The 23,140-nt window shown below is 41.0% G+C and overlaps 1 protein-coding gene across 1 annotated transcript; it reads right to left on the bottom strand.

Moving 5' to 3' along the window:
* Positions 1-14,783: 14,783 nt before the first annotated feature.
* Positions 14,784-20,790, bottom strand: LOC128746310 (uncharacterized). The gene is made up of 2 exons (XM_053843359.1): positions 17,023-20,790; positions 14,784-16,853 (listed from the first exon to the last, which is right to left on the bottom strand). Exons 1-2 carry the CDS (start codon positions 20,788-20,790, stop codon positions 14,784-14,786), a joined length of 5,838 nt encoding a protein of 1,945 aa, XP_053699334.1.
* Between the last annotated feature and the right edge of the window lie 2,350 nt (positions 20,791-23,140).

The following is a 23,140-nucleotide window of genomic DNA, read 5'->3' as shown; positions in this document are numbered from 1 at the left end:
TGCAAATTGACCCAGTGTATACGGATCTGAGGGCAGCATTTGATCGGATGGATCACGGTATCCTTCTTGCACGACTTGAGAAGCTGGGAGTTTTCTCATCGTTTGGCAAGCATCTGCAATCGCTCCTTGCACACCGTATGCTGAGTATGAAGATCGGGTTTGAGTTTTCTGACTTGTTCTGCAACATCTCTGTCGTACCCCAGGGGAGTAACCTTGGCCCACTGCTCTTTTCTCTTTTTATAAATGAGCTGACAGCTCTCCTACCACCTGGCTGTAGATCATTTTATGCTGACAATGTAAAAATCTTTAAGGTAATCAAAGTAGATTCCGATTGTGTTAAAATGCAACGACTCGTGGACAAACTTGAAGATTGGTGCTCAAGTAACATGCTTCCCGTCAGCATTTCAAAGTGCTTTGCGAACTTTTTTCACCGTAAAAATAAGCCTATAGCTTTTAGCTACAACATGGCGGGACATGTGCTACAACGCGTCCATCACATTCGTGATCTTGGTGTTGTCCTGGATAGCGCACTAACTTTCCATATACATTATGACGACATTATCGCCAGAGCCAATAAGCAACTTGGATTTATTTTTAAAATCGCTAAGCGGTTCATTGACCCGTACCCAGTAAACCATTTGGTTTGTTTATCTTGATTGCAACTGAGATATGCAACATCATATCTGAACGAAAAAGTTATATTTCACGCCGTATAAGAAGATATATGTACCAAAGTGGAGGCAATATAAATGCGAAAATTTTGACAATTATTTGTAATTCTATCTTGCATTTTATACAGCGGTTTTTATAACACGCAACTTAATACTCCTGATTACATGATTAAGATATAACTTAATATTGCAATCATCTGTACTGCTTTATAATTTACAGTCATGAGTTGTATATGAGGACACACATGACTGCAAAACAATTTATTGTTCACTTTGTTTTGACATATTCTAATCATTGTACAATTCCAATGTAAAATTGACATGCATACGATATAATGTGAGCTTTCTATTACCATCTTGTGTTATCTGGGTACTGTTTTCGATCATTTTACTATTATCTTTTAAGGTCTATTTTGTAGGTTGGATCTGTGATATGGTGTCCTTCCCAACCAATTTGGATCACCAGAATCGAAGCAGTACAGAAGAAATTTTTACGGTATGCTTTGCGCAGTTTTCCATGGCGTGACCCCAAAAAACTACCGCCGTATGAGGAACATTGCCGCTTGCTTAGTTTGGAGATTCTGGAAAGAAGACGTGCCAACGCTCATGCCGTGTTCATGGGTAGATTGAAAAGTAGCACAGTTTTGACTCTTTTAATGACAGCAACTTATTTACTACTGGAATTAGCCGTATTTCGGTTGTCGCAACTGTTTTGTAACATCTGTGCTAGTAGAGTATTGCCTGCCCGGTTATTCTGAGTCAACAGCACAAGTATGCTCCCGAACGACACCTCATAACTAGGAGTTTTCTGTGCCTGGAAGGACGGAATGCAAACTATGATCTATACGACCCTATCCGATTGATGGCAATACGGTTCAACGAAGTTTACGATTGATGCGACTTCAACTTGACGGCTAATAACTTTCAACGCAACTCTCCTGTAGATGATAGGGTAATGTCGGTATCGTCGGCCACTGTTATGGTCCGGCCACCACGATTTTTTTCAGTTTTAGTAACTCGTGATACCTATGTACAAGTATTTTTAAAACTTTTTACTGTGACAGCTTACTTTTCACAATATTGTGAGTTTCAATCGTGTAATCAAAACACGCGTACTGAATTCACTCATTGAATCAGTATAAAAAAAGTTTTTCTTCAAGAAATGATTCATGAAATGCAATTATCGGGATAAATATTGAAAATTTATTAAGAGTGTTGTGCTCTATTCGAAGGCTATTAAATAATCCCGTCCAGTTAGGTGTTTGGGTAGGGTAAGGGGGTAAATGCTATAAAAGCGCTTATCGTAAGGGTCGGGCCACTTGTGTAGTCATGGTTGGGCCACCATAATTTTAAGCACAGAAGCACAATATTCGCTAGGGAACGTCAGTTGCGGGAAATGTGATGAAATAAATCAAAATTAGTACAATGAAAACCTAAATTGTTGTTGATTTTTCATTGCAGTAGTACACTTCGGAAAACGCGATTGTAGTGATATTGTTTTTATAAGATCACCAAAAATTTCGCAAAGATATTATTAAAAATAGGATATTTATACTTATATGGGCCGTTGCTCACGAAATTCATTCTTTTGATGTCTCTACCAGAGCCGTAGCGTGACATTGTGGCGCCCTTGGTGGAATCCCAATTTGGCGCCCCCTCGTTGCCTAAATGAGTATTCTCTCCAGGTTTATCATTTTTTCGTATTCGTCCCTCATCCAATGCTTCGCTGCAGTTAACGTATATATTGGCAAAATAGACTAATTTCGGATGGGGATGAAAAATACGAAAGATAATGCAATGAAACAAATTTTCCTTGAACCTTATGTTCATTAAGCCCTCTATAACAATGTTTCGACGCCCTGCCAAATAGCTTTACAACGGTTCACGGGAACCTTCGCTACGGCCGATCAAAAGATAGATGTCGGCATGTTATCCAATAATTTCTTAGGACAATGGACGGCGGTAACTTCCGGTAGGTACTCTGTACTACTTCTCGTTCACTGTAAATTCCGATTGAAAGAACAGTGGCTTGAACATACTCTTCTCGCTGATCACCAGTCACAGAAGGATCTCCTTCGGAAACTTGGGACGGAAGATATACTTGTCGTCATCACTTGCCTTCTTGGAGGGGGATGTAAAATATTTGGTCCTTTGGCAGTCATTGCCATCCAGGTTCAAGTACCTAAAATTCAAAAAGAAGAAAACTTATCCAATTTAATTCTACTATGTATATTTTTTTCACGACAGATACGTATTTCGTCTACGACTTGCAGGCTTCCTCAGTGTCTGTTTTCGAACTAAATTGGCCAAAGCAATTTTACAGTTTTTATAGGAGCTTAAGGCTCCTTGAGCTATGTGCGGGTATACAAAATTAGTATAGGTAAAGCGATACCCGATTATTAGCTTAGCTGGTTGCTCCAACCTCCCGGTCCTAGGTGGGGACGATGAGAGCACCTTGCTGCCAGTCGCCATTTTCAGCTTCTGATGCACGTTACGGTCGTGCAGTACCGTCGAGCGTCCGGAACCACGCTTCCGTTCAACGCTTCTGATTGGTTCTATTCAGCGGATACGAAGTGCTTCGCCATATCCAACTTCTTCGCTATGGGGTGGAGCTGGCAGTACGAATAAAGCATCAAGCGCAGTTGTTTGACTGTTTTCGCCATGGCTGTTACATGCAAATCAACTGATAACGTGGCATGAAAAATAGCTAAAATCAGTCCAGTTTTTTAATGTCATATGCTATTGCTAATACTTTACTGAATACAAGCCCTTTTTAGCACCCCCAAGAGCTAGCGCCCTTGGCGGGGGCCAGTCTGGCCAACGGCTCGTTACGGCGCTGGTCTCTACATAGAATTTCAATACGTATTTCTTGGATTAAGAGCGGTGACCCAACCTGTACAACGTGGCCCGAGTATGACAACATTTTTTGTCTTCACGTAAATGCCTGTAACTTTATTATTTTTTAAACAATCAGTCAGATTTTAAAAATTCTTTTTGAAACGGAAGTTATGGGCGAATGTCAAAAGGCGGCCCAACCACGACGAAATTTCCCTGCATTTGTAATTACACTTTGTATGTATTTTCTGTCGTTTGTGTATTGTATTTTGTTTCATATTATTTCATATATATTCATATATATTTCATATTCATATATTTTTACAAATAAATAAATAATATTAGCTCTATATATTAAGCCCAATTTCAACTCTAATTTAAGGTCTAATTTTCTGTAAGATTTCAAGTCTATTTTCAAATCCAATTTCAAGCTTAATTTCAAGATTAATTTAAGTCAAACTCCAAGTGTAAATTGCAATCCAGTTTCAAGTCCAATTTCCATTGCCAACTGAAGTGAAGTTTCTAAATTCAAGTCCAATTTCAAATCTGTTAAGTTCAATTTTATGTCCAATTTCATAAATTTGATTGTAATGGTCTTCCCTTATCTAATTTTCCGCTTTTTCATCTTCACGCCGTGTCTCGTTCCGTTTGGATACTATCAATACCTTTATTTCATTACATTCTTCTTAATATTTTTTTTGAAACGATGGTTCTACAATTGATGGAGGGATGGTAGGGGAAAGTAAAGAATTTTTTTTTTGGTAATGGAGGGGAAAGAGAGGAAAGGAAGTGGGAGGATAATTGGTAGCTACGCTTAACAAGTTGTCGTTGTGACTCTTATCTTTGTCGTTGTGGTCCAATGCTAGAAGGTGCATGGGTCGAATCAAGCTATAATCAGAGATTATAACCGGATTTGAACCCACAACCGTCCTTCTTTCTTCTACCGTCCTTCCGTCAATTGTAAAAACCAACCGTTTTTTTTGAATTTGTTATATTTTTTGATGCTCAACTTTGCAGTGCCATTTTGTATCATGTCTTATTTCTAAGGCTGTGAACCATTTCGCGAAATTTATAACTTTTTAGTTAAAATTTGACCCATCGTACTGGTTATTTCTCCTCGAGTGGTTAAAATCTGTTCAGAATGCGAACCATTTCATATTTGACAGATTGATAGTTGTTTTACTCAATGAGAGCATATATAAGGTGAGGATGAAGATATGTTTTTATAACAGCGAATTTATTTATTCAGTCCAGGTTGGAATTGGATGAATTCGTGGTGTTCATTTGCTCCTATTTGATAGATAAAATTTATCTCATTTCATTTCGGGTTGAATAAACAAATTTGGTATATGTTAAACATCAGTGAAAAAAAAATTCAAGGAAAAATCAGTGAAACACATCGAAGCTCTTTCCTCACCTGTGGCATATCTCATTGGCTCTCAGAAGCGAACCATCGAACTGTCAAAACTAACCATGCTCCCGAGCAGGGTTATTTTCGGAAAATCATCGAACTGTCAAATTTTAACCAAAAAGTTAAAAATTTTGCGAAATGTTTCACAGCCTAAAACGGGTCCACCCATATCCAGAGTCCAGGGGTCCAGGGAATATCGAGTAAACTTTTTTGTTATCTCACAAAAAAATATTTCACTTAAATTGTTATTTTATTTTTTCTCCCAATGCAATGAATGTTAGCTGCGTTTTATTATAATTTTAAACTGTCTCTGTTTTCGTTATTTTGTTAATTTCAATTCACAGTGGGAAATATCAATCCAACAGATCTTCGAGTATTCTACGGCACCTAGAGCAACAATCTTTAAAGATGCTCAGGCACAAACCCCGGACCGTCTAGGTGGGTTCAAATTTATGACTCACTCAGTCACCGCGCAAGAGTTGGTCCATTAATTCTCTAATAAAGCAAAGCACAGCTTTTCCCACGCTTATAATGGAATCCCTCTGCTATAGAAATAATCAGTTATTGGTAAGTGCTGACGAGCAGATTCCTTTTCTCGGATGGACAACGATGTCCATCACCATAAATCTTCTACCGCCTGTTGTCCGCCGGCAGTAGCTAGCATCTTCCGGCAGGCAGGCAGCTGCCTGCCACTTGCTTGCGGCCAAATTAACGATCACTTATCACTACTGCCTTGCCCTGCCTTGCCGGGTGCCTGGCTGGTGTGAGAAGCCCGGGGGTTGGCGAGTGTCATTGTACATCTTCATCCTTGCCATCAGGGACGCATAATAGACATAACCCCACAACCGGGCTGCTACTGCTACTGTTGGCCGGCCAACCAGTGAAGTGCACGAACGTGACGGATAATATTTCAGCCCTTTTTCAGCTCCATTAACAATCTTTTGTAACTTAATTGAAATCATCGGTGGGTGGGCGGTGGTGGGCCACTGTGAGACGAAAAGAAAAGTGAGCTTCTGTGTGCAGCAGCAGTAACAGCAGTAGCAGCCACCACCACCGGTCACACAGCATCACAGATGCTGGAACTGGGAATCCTCACGCATACTGTGGTTTTTTCGAATATTGGCCTTGTTGGTGCGAGGGGTTTATTAGAATGATGGATAATTGGTGGGAAAAAATGCGGTTGGAAATTTCAGCTTTTATTTTTTGGGATTTTTTCTAAGAATTTTAAATATTTTTTGGTCGCTCGTAATTCTTCAACAACAACTCGATCAAAACATCGATTTAATGTATTTAATTGACCTTCAGTCGCAAATCATTTTCTGGCAATATTGTACGTACGCAAGCTAAAAATACACAACGGCATTAATAAATAAAAAGACTTGCGACGATGCGACATTCGGTGACCCCTAGGGCTTTCGCTGCCATGGAAATCCACGAGGACACATTTTTTCCCGCTCGTTCCGAACTGGGCATACGTGCCAACCCCGAAAGGAGGGGCGGGAAGCGTGGAACCGGAAACAATGTGCGAAAACCACGGCTTTGGCGGTGGACTCGAGTCCGCAGGGCGCTTTCAATCAAGCAATTTCCATATTGCGATTCCTTTGATCCTTCCTAGCGATGCGATGGTTGCTGGGCTGGCAGAAGCAATCATTCTTCGTACTATCTCGCCGGCCGGCCCGGTGCGGAACTGTCCATGTTCCAGCAGGAGCAAAATGGTTCGGTTCGCTCTTTGTGGCGCACACGCCACTGGAACGTGTGGCCTGGTTAGAATTCCTATCGGTTGCGAACGGATCTTCCCTCTTGGCCGCCCACCACCGCGCCCTGCCGGCCGGTCCGACCGTTTCTTCCTGCTGGCTGATGCGAGACGTGATTCGCCGCTTTGTGTCAGTGGCCATTAATCACCCGGCGGTTGATTGGAAGCAAATATCAAAATCCGGCTTAGCCTGCGTTACAAGCTGATGTCGGTTAGTAGCATTAGGGTCCGGCACTTTACGCTTCAGTGCGAACGATTACTAAATTGTTCGTTTTTTTCCGGTTCGATGTCGAACTGCGAACTGGAACCATTTGGTGTCATTTAGCAGAAAACATGATATTTTCATGTTTTTTTGTCATAATTTTATATATTGAAATATTTTCCAATTAATTTTAGTATTCAAGAAACGATTTTAGAATGTAGTAATGAAATTTCCAAAGTTTTTTGTTCCAATATTATAACAGCTCAACGAGTAAAAATTTAAGCCATCGAACAATCTATTTCCTCCGTTGAATAATTTGCATAAATCTTACCGGGTGTCATGAGGTGGAATACATTAAGCGCCTTCCGAGATCTATTTCAGGTCATCCATTTTTTTTTGCTCCGTAAGAGAGCCTTTCCGCTGAGTGGTCTTGAAAATGTTCCGTCCGTTGGCGGGGGAAAATGCATTGATGAAAGTAGTAAAAAGAGAAAAATAATGGAGCACAAATCTGTCCTTAGCTATTGACGAGGGAAAATTAATATCAGTGGAAATTAAAAGTGGGCAAAGAAAGCTCAAACCGATCCATCCCCCGGAACGGAACGGCACGGCACGGGACGCGGTCCCATGCGGGACGTGTACGAACACAAAAGGCTCACACTCACTGATTCGTCTGCTTTGGGTTGACCCGAGAAGCGATGAATGGTCCACCGCCGGCCGGCCGAGCGACCGACCGACCGACCGACCGACCGACCGGGATTGAAATTCGTTTAATTGATAGCTTTCGGATGACGTACAGCATTCACAGAGCGAGCGCACGAGGGTCACTCCTGAATGGGAAACGCTTTGCACAAGCAATTTGTCACGCTTCTCTACTAATTGGAGTAGTTTGAACTGATCAAGCCGCTTTCTGTCAATTGCTACAAAAAAAGTATCACATTGTATGGCCCTGAGCATTTAATTTCTTTCTCTGTGCGATAGTTTGAATTACTTGAAATGATTGGATTACTGAAATCTTTTGCAGCTACCTGAAGGTAGCTTTTGTCCTTCTATTAATGTTTATTTCTACCAGGTTGCCTTCAGTATTTTTTACAGGATATCCTAACGAGTTGCTCAATGCATCATCCCGTGCGAATTCTAGTAAATAGCCGTTGCTACTCCTGGTTCCTTTGTGTTTCACGAAATTCGCATGTGACGCATGAGATATCGCTGCAAACAAATAAGACCGAAAACAAATTCGTTCACATTTTGCAGAAGATACTCGATAATAATCGTAAATAAGCGCATAAATGTTGACGCTGCCAGACAGTCAGTGTGCACAAGCTTCGTTCAGGCAGGAGGGACGAACAACGATAAGCAGTTTGGGACGAACATCTGATGCTCAATGTTGCGGCAATCAATACCAATAGTTGGATTTGAAAGGAATTGATCAGATACAAAGAAATGACGCATCACGAATGCTACCGCTATGGCAGGGCACGGTCAAAGGCTGTGTGATGATTTCTTCACCCTACACACGTTATGGGCCACTACACTATACTTTGGCTTTGAGTTCAGTGCACTACGGAGGGGGGTATTTGATAGAAGATGAAACCCAAAATTTATCAGTTTGTAGACCCATTTTGTGTATAAAAAAAAGTAGGACGCATCCTGATGCATTTGTCGTGAAGACCTCTTTATCTCGAAGCTACGTTACCCGCTTATGCTATACTTTGAATATACTAGAACTTTTCGAAGCGAGAGCGACAGCAAATGATATAGCAAGTAAGTATTCCACTAGCTACTAAATGTCGTCTCATAAAAAATTGGAGTCCTCAACTCAAAATAGTTTATGTTCAACACTAAAACCATTAAAATCGATTCAGTGGCTAAAAAGTTATGAAGGGCTAAGCAAAAATGACGATTTTGGAGAGCGTCTAACCCAGAAGGAGACATCTTAAGTGCCAAATGAAAATATGAAATACAGTAATGTTCCGATTTTGTCAGCTCCCGATTTTGTCTATCCCCGATTTTGTCTACCTCCGATTTTATCAGCTTTTTATCCCGATTTTGTCAGCCTATAAATTTTGTTTAACTTTTGTGCTTTAAAACATTATTTGTAAAACTTTTCAGTCTGCCTGAAACTGATAGAGTTTTTGAATGAAATGATGCCTTTTTTGCGCGTAGCTAGGGGTCAAAGGGGGGGTTAGGATATTTTTATGTTTAAAGTTCTACATTTCCTAAACAAGCAAAGATAGAGGTATACTATATTCAGCAATGTTGTGTATTTTCACTATTTGTACAACTTTGTAAAACTCGAAAATTTATACAACTACAAAAACAGCTAAAATAAAAAAAACTGATTTTAACGGTTTTTCTTATATGAAAAATAGAATTTTTCTATCTTTGATTAGGAGATAGAAGGTTACTATTCTCAGCAAAATTTCTTGTAATAATATGCTTTAAATCTTTGCAGGACACTTCAAGGTATTATATTAAAATTAAAAAAAAAATTTTTTATTGCACTTTTAGGATGATTAATCAAAATTTGAATTCCACCAGACTAGACGATAGATCTTTTAATTTAAAAAAAATCTTCCAAAGATTCCATAAACCTAAAACCAACCCAGGTAACCAATAAGCATTAGTATAAGCAGTAAATCAATCGTTTATTAGCATCCCTGGCGTTTTATACGGCCCTTTTGACTGCATAACTGGTGTAAATTGGCATCCACAATTCTATTTAAATTCTTCTTGTCGGTAACTAGCTGCAAATAAGCATTGTCAGCACTATAAGAGGGCTAGCAGTAAAGTAACCGCATATTTTTCCAAAATAGCATTTAAGGCAACTTAAATGCTTATTGGCTTGCATTTAAATTGCATTGGAAATGCTTATTGGTTACCTGAGAAGTTTTCCCGCTCAAAACTCTAATGCGCACCAAAAAAGTACAAGGGTCCTTGCCTAGTGGCACGGGCGCAGGCTTGACGTAGGACTACGAATGTAGAGCAATTCGTCTCCCAATGCTAAAGCCGGTGATTTTTGTACGAATTTCATATGTAGATGCCCAAGCTGCGCATTGAAATATTGTGTTCTTACATGTGAGAAATTCGTAATTTCAACCTTTCAGCTAATTTAAATGGTGGACCTGAAAAGGTCCGTTTGTTAATCTCGAATTCTCAAATTTCTGACTCGTGGTGTCCATCGTCTACTTTCGTCCATCAGATAGGTTATTGATGTGTGAATTAATGGTGGGAAACTGTTTACCGGACAAACGGTACTGGTAGGATCTGTAATCAAGATAGACTTTTACGTTTATGATGTTATGTGTCGCAAGCTAGCTGCTTGCCGATGTTTCGCTAACCAAAGCCGCTGACCGAATGACGATGCGCACCGTAAGGCAAGCAATGTTTCAAATACAACCTTTGAAATTATGCCGCGGATGTGACTCGAGAGGTGCCTGCCCGATGTGTCGATAACAGCGTTGCCACATGTACAGATATTTATGGCTTTAGTTTTCAAAACGTCGCATAATGCATGTAAAAGGGTTGATTATGCGACCTTTTGAAAACTAAAGCCTGATTTGTACATTCATAAATGTGGGACACTACCATTTTCTTCGCAGTATTTTATTTTCTCTTTCTCTAATCTTTTGTATAATGTAAATAGTTTTTGGCTTACTTTAAAATTCAGAAACATTAGTAGCACAGACCTCACAGGAACTAAAATAATTAATGGGTCCCAAATTTATGCATGCACAAATATCTGTACTTGTGGTCGCTGTCCGAATGACGATGCGCAACAAAAGGCAGGCAAGCAGAAGCAATGTTTCAACTACACTGAAGTCGCTTTTTACGCAATTTGTTTTTTACGCGACTATTTTTACGCGAATTTCGGAATTTACGCGATTTTCGGAATTTACGCGGATGTGCTCAATTAGTCTATTTTTTCAAGCAACGTTGAAATCCACGAAGTTTTTTTTACACGAATTTTTGTTTTTGGAATTTACGCGGTTTTTTATTTACGTGATTTTGATTTACGCGGAACGTATCTTTCGCCTAAATAGCGACTCGAGTGTACAACCGAATGACGATGAGCAGCAAAAGACAGGCAAGCAGAAGCAATATTTCAAATACAATCTTTCCTGACGAAGTGTCGCGACCGAGTGACGATGCGCAGCAAAAGGCATAGCAGTTAAAACCATATCGTTCGCTGGTGGATGAGTTGATATTCTTCGGTTTGTTGGCGTCTCGCTTGATGAATTTGGATGTCTTGGTTGCCTTATCCGGGGAAGCTGCAACAGCTAGGGCGTAAATTAACTACAATCATAAGGGAGCTTAACCCATAGCTCATCTCCTACATATTTCTGTCATCCGTGCTAGGGAAGCATTGACGTGGGAAGATGAAAAAATGAAAATAATGAAATGATGAATAGTCGTCTAATATTTTCTCAATTCTTAAACGTCTGCTAGGGAAGCATGTAAACTACTGTGTTGTAATGGATTTTTTGAAAAATTTCCAATTGATTGATACCAATATCTGTAGAATCTATTGACGGATTACTGAGCTATAAGCGTGCAAACTATAACCACTTTTCGTTACATATACCCTTTTCGTTTTTCTAAAGTGCTCGGTGTTCCCTCATATAGATAGAATAGAAATCAAAGACGTAGTCTTACGGTTCTGGACTAGTGTTCTGTGCCCGATTGATTAGATTGACTTGAGCTTTCGGTTGATCAATTGAGGGTTAAAATTTAATTTTTGGTAGAAGTCTTCGATATTGTAAGGTCTTAGGTCTTGAATTTTTGAAAAAAATTTCGAAAAGCGATTTCCCGATTTTGTCAGTTTCCTCATTTTGTCAGCCCAAAATTCAACATGGGGCTGACAAAATCGGAATATTACCGTATTCTATATTTCCATCCGTTATAACTCATTTAGTAGTCACGATAATGAACTACGCGCAGTATTGGATAGTTTTTGGATTACTTTTGGATCATTTTCGAATGTTTTTACTATTCTTTTCTGATTATTTTTGGATTTTGTTATGACTATTTTTGAATTAGTTTTGGATCTTTTAACAATTGTTTTTGGATCATTATTAGATAACTAGTTGAGTTCGAATCTTACGATCCGGAAAATATAAATGTCTGTTCAGAATTCAGAAAACTACGTATACATTCAATGCAACAATGTGAATTTTATTGTACTCTTATTGCAGCATTCCAGAGCCATTTTTGTCTTAAATACCATCATAAGAGTGTAATAAAACCCAAATTGTAACTGGGGGAGGCCAGTGTTTGCGAAGATGTTTAATCTTTGTATTAGTTCTTTGAGTTCTTATATTGCATAATATTGCTCTACATAAAAGAATCATAGCCGGAAACTGAAAAAAAAAATTTATGGTCATATTGCATTTTATTTAATTGAATAAAAACATTTGGCTGTTTCAAACATTTATGTAGTCTGATTAGAGTAAAATGTTGCTTAGAAAATTCTTGATCGATTGCTATCATAAACTCATTTTGTTAAATTTTGCGACTTGGTCTGATTTAACACCGACCATATGCTATCGCGACAAGCAATCGAGTTGAGCAGGCGAGTCGAGCAGTTGAATCAAGCAATCGAGTCAAGCAGTTGGGTCTTGCAGTCGAGTCGAGCAGTCAAGTCGAACAGTCGAATCAAGCAATCGAGTCAAGCAGTAAAATCAAGCTGTTCAGTCAAGCAGTCCGGTCGAGCAGTTAAATCTAGCAGTCCAGTCGAGCAGTTGAATCGAGTAGACTAGTTGAGCATTTGAGTCAAGCAGTCGAATCGAATGGTTTAGTCAAGCAGTCGTGTCAAGCGGTTAAGTCGAACAGTTGAGTCGAGCAGTTGAGCCAAGTAATCTAGTCGAACAGTTTATTCGAGCAGTTGAGTCGAGTAGTAAAGTTGAGCAGCTGAGTCGAGCAGTCGAGTCGAGTAGTCCAGTTGAGCAGTTGAGTCGAGTAGTCCAGTCGAGCACAGTTGCATCGAGCAGTTAAGTCGAGCTGTCGAATCAAACAGAAGACATGCAGTTGAGTCGAGCACTTTAATCGAGCAGTTATATCGAGTAGTCCAGTCGAGCAGTTGAATCGAATAGTCTCGTCGAGCACTCAAATCGAACAGTTCAGTCAAGCAGTCCAGTCGAGCGGTCGGGTCAAGCGGTTCAGTCGAGCAGTTAAATCGAACAGTTGAGTCAAGCAGTTCAGTCTAGTAACCCAGTTGAGCAGTTGGATCGAGTAGTTAAGTCGAGCTGTCGAATCAAACAGTTTAGTCAAGCAGTTGAGTCAAGCAGTCGGGTTGAGTGGCTAAGTCGAGCAGTCTAGTCGAGCAGTTGAATCAAGCTGTCAGTTGAGTCGAGCAATCAAATCGAGTAGTCTAGTCGAGCAGTTGAATCGAGCAATCGGGTTGATAAGTTGAGACGAGCAGCTGATTCGAGTAGTCTAATTGAGTAGTTGAGTCAAGCAGTTCATTCTAGCAGTCGAGTCGAGCAGTTGAGTTGAGTAGTCCAGTCGAGCAGTGGAATCAAGCAGTTGAACCGAGCAGTTGAGTCAAGCGTCGAATCAAACAGTTGAGTCGAGCAGTCTAGTCGAACAGATAAATCATGCTCTCCAGTCATATCCAGCTTTCCACGAGCGATAATGGCGGATATTGAGCACAAGTGGGCACAATCTTTTGACATTCCTTGGAGGAGCGTCGAGTTCGGCCTGACGGAGTTACTATGGATACATTCATGATTGTTTGTTGTTCGAATGTAAAAATGTAAACATTGTTCAATGTTGCAGATCAGCTAAAGAGGAACATAATTGAACGGACAACAAGTTTTATGGATTGCGGCTTTGCAGTTTTCGCAAATTTCAGGGAGAATGTCCTAATACGCAACGGAAAGTTTCTTATCAAGTCGAGACGCTGTTCGAGAGCAAACGTGACAACGGCTCGACCAACATGAAGTTAATGTTTGCGTTGATGTGTAATGTTTCGAATGTTTAATTCGCACGATTGTGAAAAAGTATTCTGAGCCAGTGCCTTCAGCAAATTATGGCCGCAAACCACTATAAAATTTTGAATCCGTTTAGTTATGTTCCACTTCAGCTGATCTGCAAAATTAAGCAATGTTTACATTTTTACATTCGAACAACAAACAATCATGAATGTATCCATAGTAACTCCGTCAGGGCGAACTCGACGCTCCTCCAAGGAATGTCAAAAGATTGTGCCCACTTGTGCTCAATATCCGCCATTATCGCTCGTGGAAAGCTGGATAGTCCAGTCGAGCAGTCGAATCGAACAGTCCAGTCGAGCAGTTCCATCGTGCAGTTAAGTCGAGCAGTCGGGTCGAGTAGTGAGTCAAGCAAATGTGTCAAGCAGTCGAATCGAGTAGTTAAGTCGAGTAGTCCACTCGAGCAGTTAAATCAAGCTGTTCGGAATTGGAACTGACGACAAACAATCTCTGTAAATCGACTCTTTAGCCGATCAAAGCTAAAAATATATTTTAAACTAGCCGTTATGCTTCGTTTTACTTTCCAAATGTGTATCAGTACTTACATTAATGTTTCCCTTCTATCTTTCCTATCCAACCTCCTCTTCCTTCTATCAACCGCTCTACTCTTCTGCTTTTCCTCTTTACGGTTACGGTTATACGAATTCCACGGTAGCACGTATAAACCTAACCTCCACTTCACAGCTCGTACTTCTTCAATCTTTATTTAATAACACTTTTAGATCTAATAATATGTACTAAGCTTCCTTTCACTATCTTTTCTTTAATCAAATTATCAAAAAATGCTCAACGCCCACTTCTATTCTGTCTTCTTTCTTGTTACCTTTTTTTTTGATCTTCTACTATCCCTTCCGGTTTGTCATTTTGACTTTCTATCGCTTGTCAAAATTTATCTCGCCTCATCGGCCAAACGATCGTAGCATTAGCGGCCACAGTTGTCCGCAACATTTTCTCCCGCCCGTAACCTCGCTCCGGGAACCACTTCCGGTTTAGAGTTACTATCCTCAATCTCCATGACGGCCAACTGTGCAGCAGCTCGCTTTTTGCGCCCGTTGTTGGTCCGCACCCATGCCTGTCTAATCCGTCCATCGCCGGACACGATAGGCTCCTCGATGACTCCTCTGATCCAGCATTTCCGGTTACTGCCTTCAACGACATACACTAAATCTCCAGTTTTCAAGGGCCTAGTTTCATTAAACCATTTCGACCTTTGGTTCAAGGACGGAACGTACTCGCTGATCCAACGTTTCCATATCATACATACTAACTCCTGAGACCGTTGGAAAGCATCCCGCAACGTGCTTGCTGGATGTGGTGATGAAGATATTGGTTGACTTACCGGTCGATCGAATGAAGCTACACGCAAAAAGTGATTGGGGGTGATAGCTTCAGGTTCATCTGACTCGTGTGTCACATACGTAAGCGGGCGTGAATTTATTATATCCTCTGCTTCCGCTAAAGCAGTCCATAATATTTCATCGGTTAACTGTTTTCCGTCGTCGAGAGTCTTTAAAATTTCCTTTACCGAGCGAACAAGACGCTCCCAGACGCCTCCCATGTGAGGCGCAGCTGGGGGATTAAATGACCATTTCATTCTTGCACTAGTCAGCTGATCCGCACAATCGTCAGCAATCTCGCGCAATGTTTTTGCCAATTCCTTACTCGCTCCCAAAAAGTTCGTGCCGTTGTCTGAAAAGAATTCAAGTGGCCAACCTCTGCGGCTCGCAAATCTGTGTATCGCCATTAAACACGATTGTGTCGTCAATCGATGCGCTACCTCTAAATGAACCGCCCGAGCAACCAGGCATGTGAAAAGCACAATCCACCGTTTTTCTCTCTTACGTCCAACTGCCACCTCGAATGGTCCCAGGTAATCAATCCCTACATAACTAAATGGTCGCAAATACGGTGTAATTCGCTGTTCTGGTAAGGGGGCCATCCGTGGAACCGAAGGTCGATTGCGGTTTATCTTACACCACATGCACAATTTTGACACCTTTTTTATCATTGCGTCGACATGTATAACGTAGTATGATTGCCTCAGGTTATTCTTCACCGTCTGACGATACGCGTGACCGCTCTTCTCGTGGTAATGTTGAATTATCAAATATGTCACTCTGTTGTTAGCCGGTAAGATTACTGGAAACCGTAAATCGAAGGGAAGACAATCGGCTCTCTCACATCGGCCTTCCATTCGTATCAAACCGATTTCGTCTAACATTGGAGTTAACTTATGTAATGGACTACTCCTCTCGAATGCAAGCCACTGATCGACGGGAAACTCTTTATTTCTTTTCAGCACTTTCAGCTCGTCGATAAAACATTGTGTCTGAGCCATTTTTAGTAGAACCTCTTCTGCCTTCTGGTACTCACTTTGCTGTAACGGGACATGTACTCTGCCCGCAACCGCAAATTGCAACAATTTCGCTTGATTGTTAGTCGCCTTTAATACTTCGATTGGAAGGCCTTTGCTCTTTCGTTTGCAATTCGATATGAATCGTAAAGCGGAAGCTACAGCGCGTACTAAAACCGGCCATTTGGATATGTTATTTGCATTAATGATATCTTCGGGCACAACCACGTTGTGCAACAATAAATGTACACGCAGCTCTTCTGTCGTGTTTGCTGGCGGTAATTGTCGTTGTGGCCACTCGCTTTCTTTCTTATACAGAAAGGCTGGACCGTGCACCCATGAACTATCAGAATGAAACTCCAAATCACAGTCCCACTTCGTCAGTGTGTCGGCAACATTAAGCCTGGTGGGCACCCACCGCCACCCGTCCAGTTTCGTTAAGCTAAGAATCTCGCCAATCCGAAATCCTACAAATGGCTTGTATCTGCGCTGGTCGGATCTAATCCACGATAGAACTACATTTGCATCGATCCAGTAGACCACTTTGTTTATAGTGAACGTATGGTTCTCAACCACCGTTCGCTGAAGCCGTGCGGCTAGAACCGCAGCCAAAAGTTCGAGGCGAGGAATTGATATTTGCTTTAATGGAGCCACTTTCGAGCGACTCATGACTAAAGGCCCAAACAGAATGCTGCGTCAACGCATCCGTCAGCGTCAATGTGACAGTAAACCCATGAGAAAACTGTCAGAATAACGCTGACGGACGCGTTGACGCAGCATTCTGTTTGGCCCTTAATGCGCAGCTTACCCGCTCTCGTATAATCGCCCGAAAGTAGGCCACACAACCGTATGCGGTCTCACTGGCGTCTGCAAAAATATGCAGCTGTAGATCCTGTATCTCGTGCGACATTGCGTTGCCAAAATAGCTTCGTGGAATTTTGATTAATTCAACCTGACGCATAAGTTGCGTCCACCGCATCCATTTTTTGAATGAAACATCATCAATGCGGTCGTCCCATTCGCAGCCAGATCTCCATAAATCCTGTACTAGCATCTTCCCCCGAACAACGAGCGGCGCCAGGAAACCCGCCGGGTCGAATTGCGCCATCACGAAGCTAAGAACCATTCTTTTTGTAGGACATTCATTTCCCTGTAGAATCTCGGAAAACTCTGTCTTCGAGGCTGATGCGAAACAGAAAACATCCTCAGTCGACTCCCAAACGACGCCAAGCACGCGTTCATATTCAGTACCTTTGTCCCGGTTGAAATGCACAGTCGAATCCGCAATCCCCTCGCCAAAATGCTCTAGAAACGCAGCTGAGTTTGAAACCCAGTTTCTAATATGAAACCCAGCCTGCGAATGAATATATTTAACTTCTTCGGCCCTTTTGATTGCCTCTTCCGTGGTGTTAACGCTGTCATAATAGTCGTCAACATAGTGCCGACTGATAATCGCTTCCACTGCTTCTGGGTAATTTTCCGCGAATGATTCCGCGTTCCGATTTTTTACATATTGTGCCTGGCAAGGCGAACAGGTGGACCCGAAGGTGGCCACATCCATAATATATACCTGCGGGGCCTCTGCCGAGCTCGCTCTGAATAGAAAACGCTGCGCTTGCTTATCCTCCTGTCGAATTAGTATCTGGTGATACATTTCTTTAATGTCACCTCCGAATGCGACAGGACGTTCTCGGAAGTGACATATCACCCTGGGGAGTGGCACAAGCATATCCGGCCCTTTTATAAGCTCCGAGTTAAGGGAAATACCACCAATCGATGCAGCCGCGTCCCATACTAGGCGCACCTTTTCAGGCTTCCGTGGGTTCACAACAACATTTAGCGGTAAATACCATACAGCCTCAGGCGGCGTTTCAGTGAGCTCTGATTCCGTCGCTTTATGCGCATATCCCTTGACTTGGTAATCCACAATTTGCTGACACACGTTCTGTTTCAACGCTGGGGTTTTGCTTAGCTTACGTTCCAGGGCTTGCATTCTGCGCACAGCCATTGAATAATTATCCGGAAAACGTCGTTTATCCTCGCGCCATAATAACCCGGTTTCGAAATGCTTTCCCACTCGCTTCGTCGTCGTTTTAAGAATATCCTTCGCTCGCATATCTTCCTTCGGCTCAGGGATAGCGAAACACGACACACCGGTTTCATCCAGCACGTACTGGGTCTGCAGCATATCGTGCAATTGTTGGTTACTGACTGGTAAAGTCGAGTGTAGATTCAAATAGGCCTTCGGCCCCGCCTTATTCTTCTCTGGCCCATAGATGGTCCAACCCATTTTCGTACGTACAGCAATCGGTTCATTCTTTGCACCAACCCGCGATTCTAGTGGTGCAAATAAATGTACATTGTCTAACCCAATGAGAATTGTCGGTTGTTCCAACGGATAATCTAGCACGGGTACACCTTCCAAATGCTTATATTTGCCCGCTATTTGTGAAAATCGCAGCTCCTGTTTCGGCAAGTCTAGTTTCGCAACCGTTCGTACATTTGCTAATGGGAACATTCGCTTTGAACCTCTCGCTGATAATGAAATTTCTATCTTTCGTGAACTATTTTCAAAACGGTTAACGTTTCCAGTCCACGTAACAATAAGCGGCTCAGATTTGCCGGTCACTTGTAGGTGATTCGCTACTATTTCATCCACAAGAGTCGTGGACGATCCCTCGTCAAGAAAAGCTAGTGTATCAAATCTGTTATTTCCAGCGTGCAGCGTTACTGGTACTACGCGGAAAATTACTGTTCTTCCTTCATCGTGCGTGTTGCACACGACCTTCTGCATCTGGACCGTCCCTTCTGCGCGATGCAAAAGAGGATGGTGGTTTCCTCTACAATTCTTGATATTACAGCGAGTCTTAGAATTACACCGGTGGCTACCGTGTTTGTTCAGACAAATACCGCACAACTTTTCTCGTTCGACCGCTTTCAAGCGATCCGCTAGGTTCATTTTCTTGAAGTCGTCACAGAATTTGATCATGTGATCCGTTCTATTGCAAATCCAACACGCCTTGTTGAATGTTCCGCCTTGTGAAGTGGCGCTTCGCTCTGGCCCTGAATCATGTAAATGTACATACTCCTTTTTACTCGGCCTTGTCCTGGCAGGTCGCATTTGGTCCTTTTCGGCCACGGAGAAATCTGCCACTTCGGATACATCCGCAACGATCTCGGTGATGAAATTAGTGAATTTTCTTAAAGGCGTGCCTTCTCTTCCTCGTTTAAATCTGACCCATTCCAGCTTGTAGCTTGGCGGTAGCTTGTCCACTAGCTCTTGCACCATCATAGGGTTATTTAAATGGTCATTCAATCGCGCAGCCTCTAGATGGTCGCAAAGCTGTTTCACTGTGATGCCGAATGAAATAAACGTGCCTAATCTATCGGCTTTTGGAGCTGGAGCGTGTTTTACTTTTTCAAACAACGTCCTCATTAACTTTTCCGGTTGCCCGAAAAGCCTACGTAAATCCTCAATAACTTCTGGTACTGAGTCTGGAAGCACTAACATACTGCGAACTGCGTTCAAAGCATCACCTTCAAGGCTATCTTGCAAGCGCTTAAGGTTTTCTAAATTGTTGTACCCGCAAGCTGCAGTCGAATGATCATAGCTACTGATAAAAAGTGGCCAGATTTGAGCATCTCCATTAAACTTGGGTAAGCTATTGCAAATAGCCTTGCGAGTCGCTAATTGATCCGGAGTGAGCCTAGCAACCTGGTTCACCGTTCCTTCACCGAATCTGTTAGCTGGAAGGGTATTTATTCGAACATTCGAGTTTGCATCACCAAAGTCAGATTCGCGTTCAGCTTCTCCACTAGCAAGTGAGGCGGGACCTTCAACGATTTCATTTATTCTATTCGAAGTTCCCATTCCCACTACATTTTCGCTTCTTCCATGCTCTTGATTATCGCAGCTATCTTGTCTTTTCAACCAGTCATTTACCGTTTTTGTTTTCTCCGGCTCTAACGTTCTTCCAACACCGTTTGCGTTTTTTAATTCCGTTCTGACGTTTTGGATACTTCTGTTCATTTTAGCCCGAATTTCATCACGTTGTTTTATAAAATTCTGCTCATCCGCCAACTGAGCTTCCAACATTTGGTTTTCTTCCATTAGCTGCCGATTTTGCATTTCGCGCCGAGCCTGCAATTCCATTTTTCGAATCTCTCGTTCTTGTTCCATCTGTTTCTCGTTCCAAGCCATTTCAAGCGCAATTCGCTTCCTTCGAATCTCCATCTGCTTCGCGAATTCCGTTTCACGTGCGAGCTGTTCTTCCTCTAACTGCTGCTCAGTAAGATTTAGGACAGAACCAGTTCCACGATGAGAACCAACGTCACTTTTCGAGATCTTTTTCGAACTCTTCTTCGACTGCTTCGGAACGGATAACGACTGGACATTAGGGACGCATTGTGGGCAAAGCCAATCCACTTCGACTATCTTCTCGTCTACGTTAACGCATGAAAAGTGTGCCCACCGCTCACAATTCTTGCATTGGACCCAATCGACGTCGTCGGATTCCACCTTTCCACATGCTAGACAGAGATCATCATGTTTTCCTTCGGAAGCTGATGAAGCCATTGTAGAGCAATCCGATGCAAAGGATTAATCTTTGATTTTGTTCGGAATTGGAACTGACGACAAACAATCTCTGTAAATCGACTCTTTAGCCGATCAAAGCTAAAAATATATTTTAAACTAGCCGTTATGCTTCGTTTTACTTTCCAAATGTGTATCAGTACTTACATTAATGTTTCCCTTCTATCTTTCCTATCCAACCTCCTCTTCCTTCTATCAACCGCTCTACTCTTCTGCTTTTCCTCTTTACGGTTACGGTTATACGAATTCCACGGTAGCACGTATAAACCTAACCTCCACTTCACAGCTCGTACTTCTTCAATCTTTATTTAATAACACTTTTAGATCTAATAATATGTACTAAGCTTCCTTTCACTATCTTTTCTTTAATCAAATTATCAAAAAATGCTCAACGCCCACTTCTATTCTGTCTTCTTTCTTGTTACCTTTTTTTTTGATCTTCTACTATCCCTTCCGGTTTGTCATTTTGACTTTCTATCGCTTGTCAAAATTTATCTCGCCTCATCGGCCAAACGATCGTAGCATTAGCGGCCACAGTTGTCCGCAACACAAGCTGTTCAGTCAAGCAGTCAAGTCGAGCAGTCCAGTCAACCAGTTGAGTAATCGAGCAGTCCAGCAGTCGACCAGTGAGATGACTGAGAATACAACCCATTGCTACGAAAGCTTGACGTCCTGTCAGGGACCTGTTTTTAGTTACCAATAAGCCTCTTTTGACGTCCTGTCAGAGACCTGGTTTTAGGTACAGATATAGGCCTCTTAAATAAATAGATTTTAGAATCCCATTTTTGCAACATTTTGGATACCAAAATTTATTCCAAAATGATCCACAATTATATGATTATTTTTGGATCATTTTTAGGTTATTGTTGAATCATTTTTGGATTTTATACGACTACTTTTCGATCGTTTTCGAATCATTTCCAGATCTTTTTACAATTATTTTGAATCACTTTTGGATCATTTTCGAATTGTTACGGATCTTTATACAAGTATTTTTTGATCATTTTTGGATTATTTTAAAATCATTTTTTGGTCATTTTTCAATCAGTTTTAAATGATTTCTGGATCTTATTACGATTATTTTTCGATAATTTACGAAGTATTTCCGCATTTATTTTTGTATATTTTTAAAATTATATTTAGATAATTTTATGATTAGGCCATTAGAAATTATTATCAAAGTTTTAGTCAACCTCCTCTTTTGAAATTAGCTTAGGGGGCAAATAATTGTTGAACTCGAGTTAAACATTTTTGTATAAAACCAATAGTCTGTGGGCTTCACAGCTTAAAGAACTCGAAAAATGAACAAACGGAGTGGTAAAGCTTATAGCACGACACGATACAGAAGTGTATGTTCAAACAATGTGATTTACGAATGTGAATTAGCAGAAATATTATGTTTTTTTTTTAATTTTAGCTCTATTTTGGTAGGTTTTTGCTTGTAAAATAATAACGCAAATATGAAAAGCATGTGCAGAGTTGGTTTACACGATTATGTTTTAAGTAGAACTGTGTGAAACACTTAATTTTTTTGCTGGTTTCAAAAAAATTGGTTGTTCACCCCCTTCGGTTGTCCTATATCGAAAGAACAAAAATTTTATGAAATATTTGCTTAATTATAAAATCATTTTTGAGTCTTTTTACGACTATTTTTGTATCATATTTTGGTCGCGTTAGAACCCCACATGGGTTATTTTTGGATTTTTTTTTAATTTTTACGATTATTTTTGGGACATTTTTATACCATTTTTAGGTTACTTTCGAATCGTTTTTGGACTGCTTTCAGATCATTTACGAATCATTTCTTGATCCTTTTATGATTATTTTTGCATATGGGCATTTTAAATCATCTGTTAATCGGCTTTGTACCACTTTTTTTTTATCTTGGTCTTATCTCTATTTATGGTTATTTTTGAATGCTTTTTGGTTAATGTTCAAAACGTTACCGAATTATTCGGCACGTTTTCGGTCGTTTTTCGAATGGTTTTAAGATTTTTACGACAACTTTTTGATCCTCTTAGATCATTTTTGGATTGTTTCTGGCATTGTTAAAAATCGAGCGAGAAGCAAACGGTGTCTACTGTCACTGACGCAACGTACGGTAAACAGCCACCGATGCTGTGTGCAGCATCGTGACTTTTTCCTGTGATTTTCTGGGCCAAGCATAAGCAAACTAAGATAAAAATTAAGATTAATTTATCCACTGTACTGCAGGATCTGCAAAAGCTGTGGCCCAGCAAACATTTTCGTACGCATATCAGAGTAACAAATGAGTTATATGTACATACCTATATATACCATGAAAAATCGTATCTGATGGACAAAACTAGCA

Source organism: Sabethes cyaneus, chromosome 1 (genome assembly GCF_943734655.1).
Source record: "Sabethes cyaneus chromosome 1, idSabCyanKW18_F2, whole genome shotgun sequence".
In the NCBI taxonomy this organism is placed as follows: domain Eukaryota; kingdom Metazoa; phylum Arthropoda; class Insecta; order Diptera; family Culicidae; genus Sabethes; species Sabethes cyaneus.
This window is presented reverse-complemented; position numbering and strand designations above follow the sequence as displayed.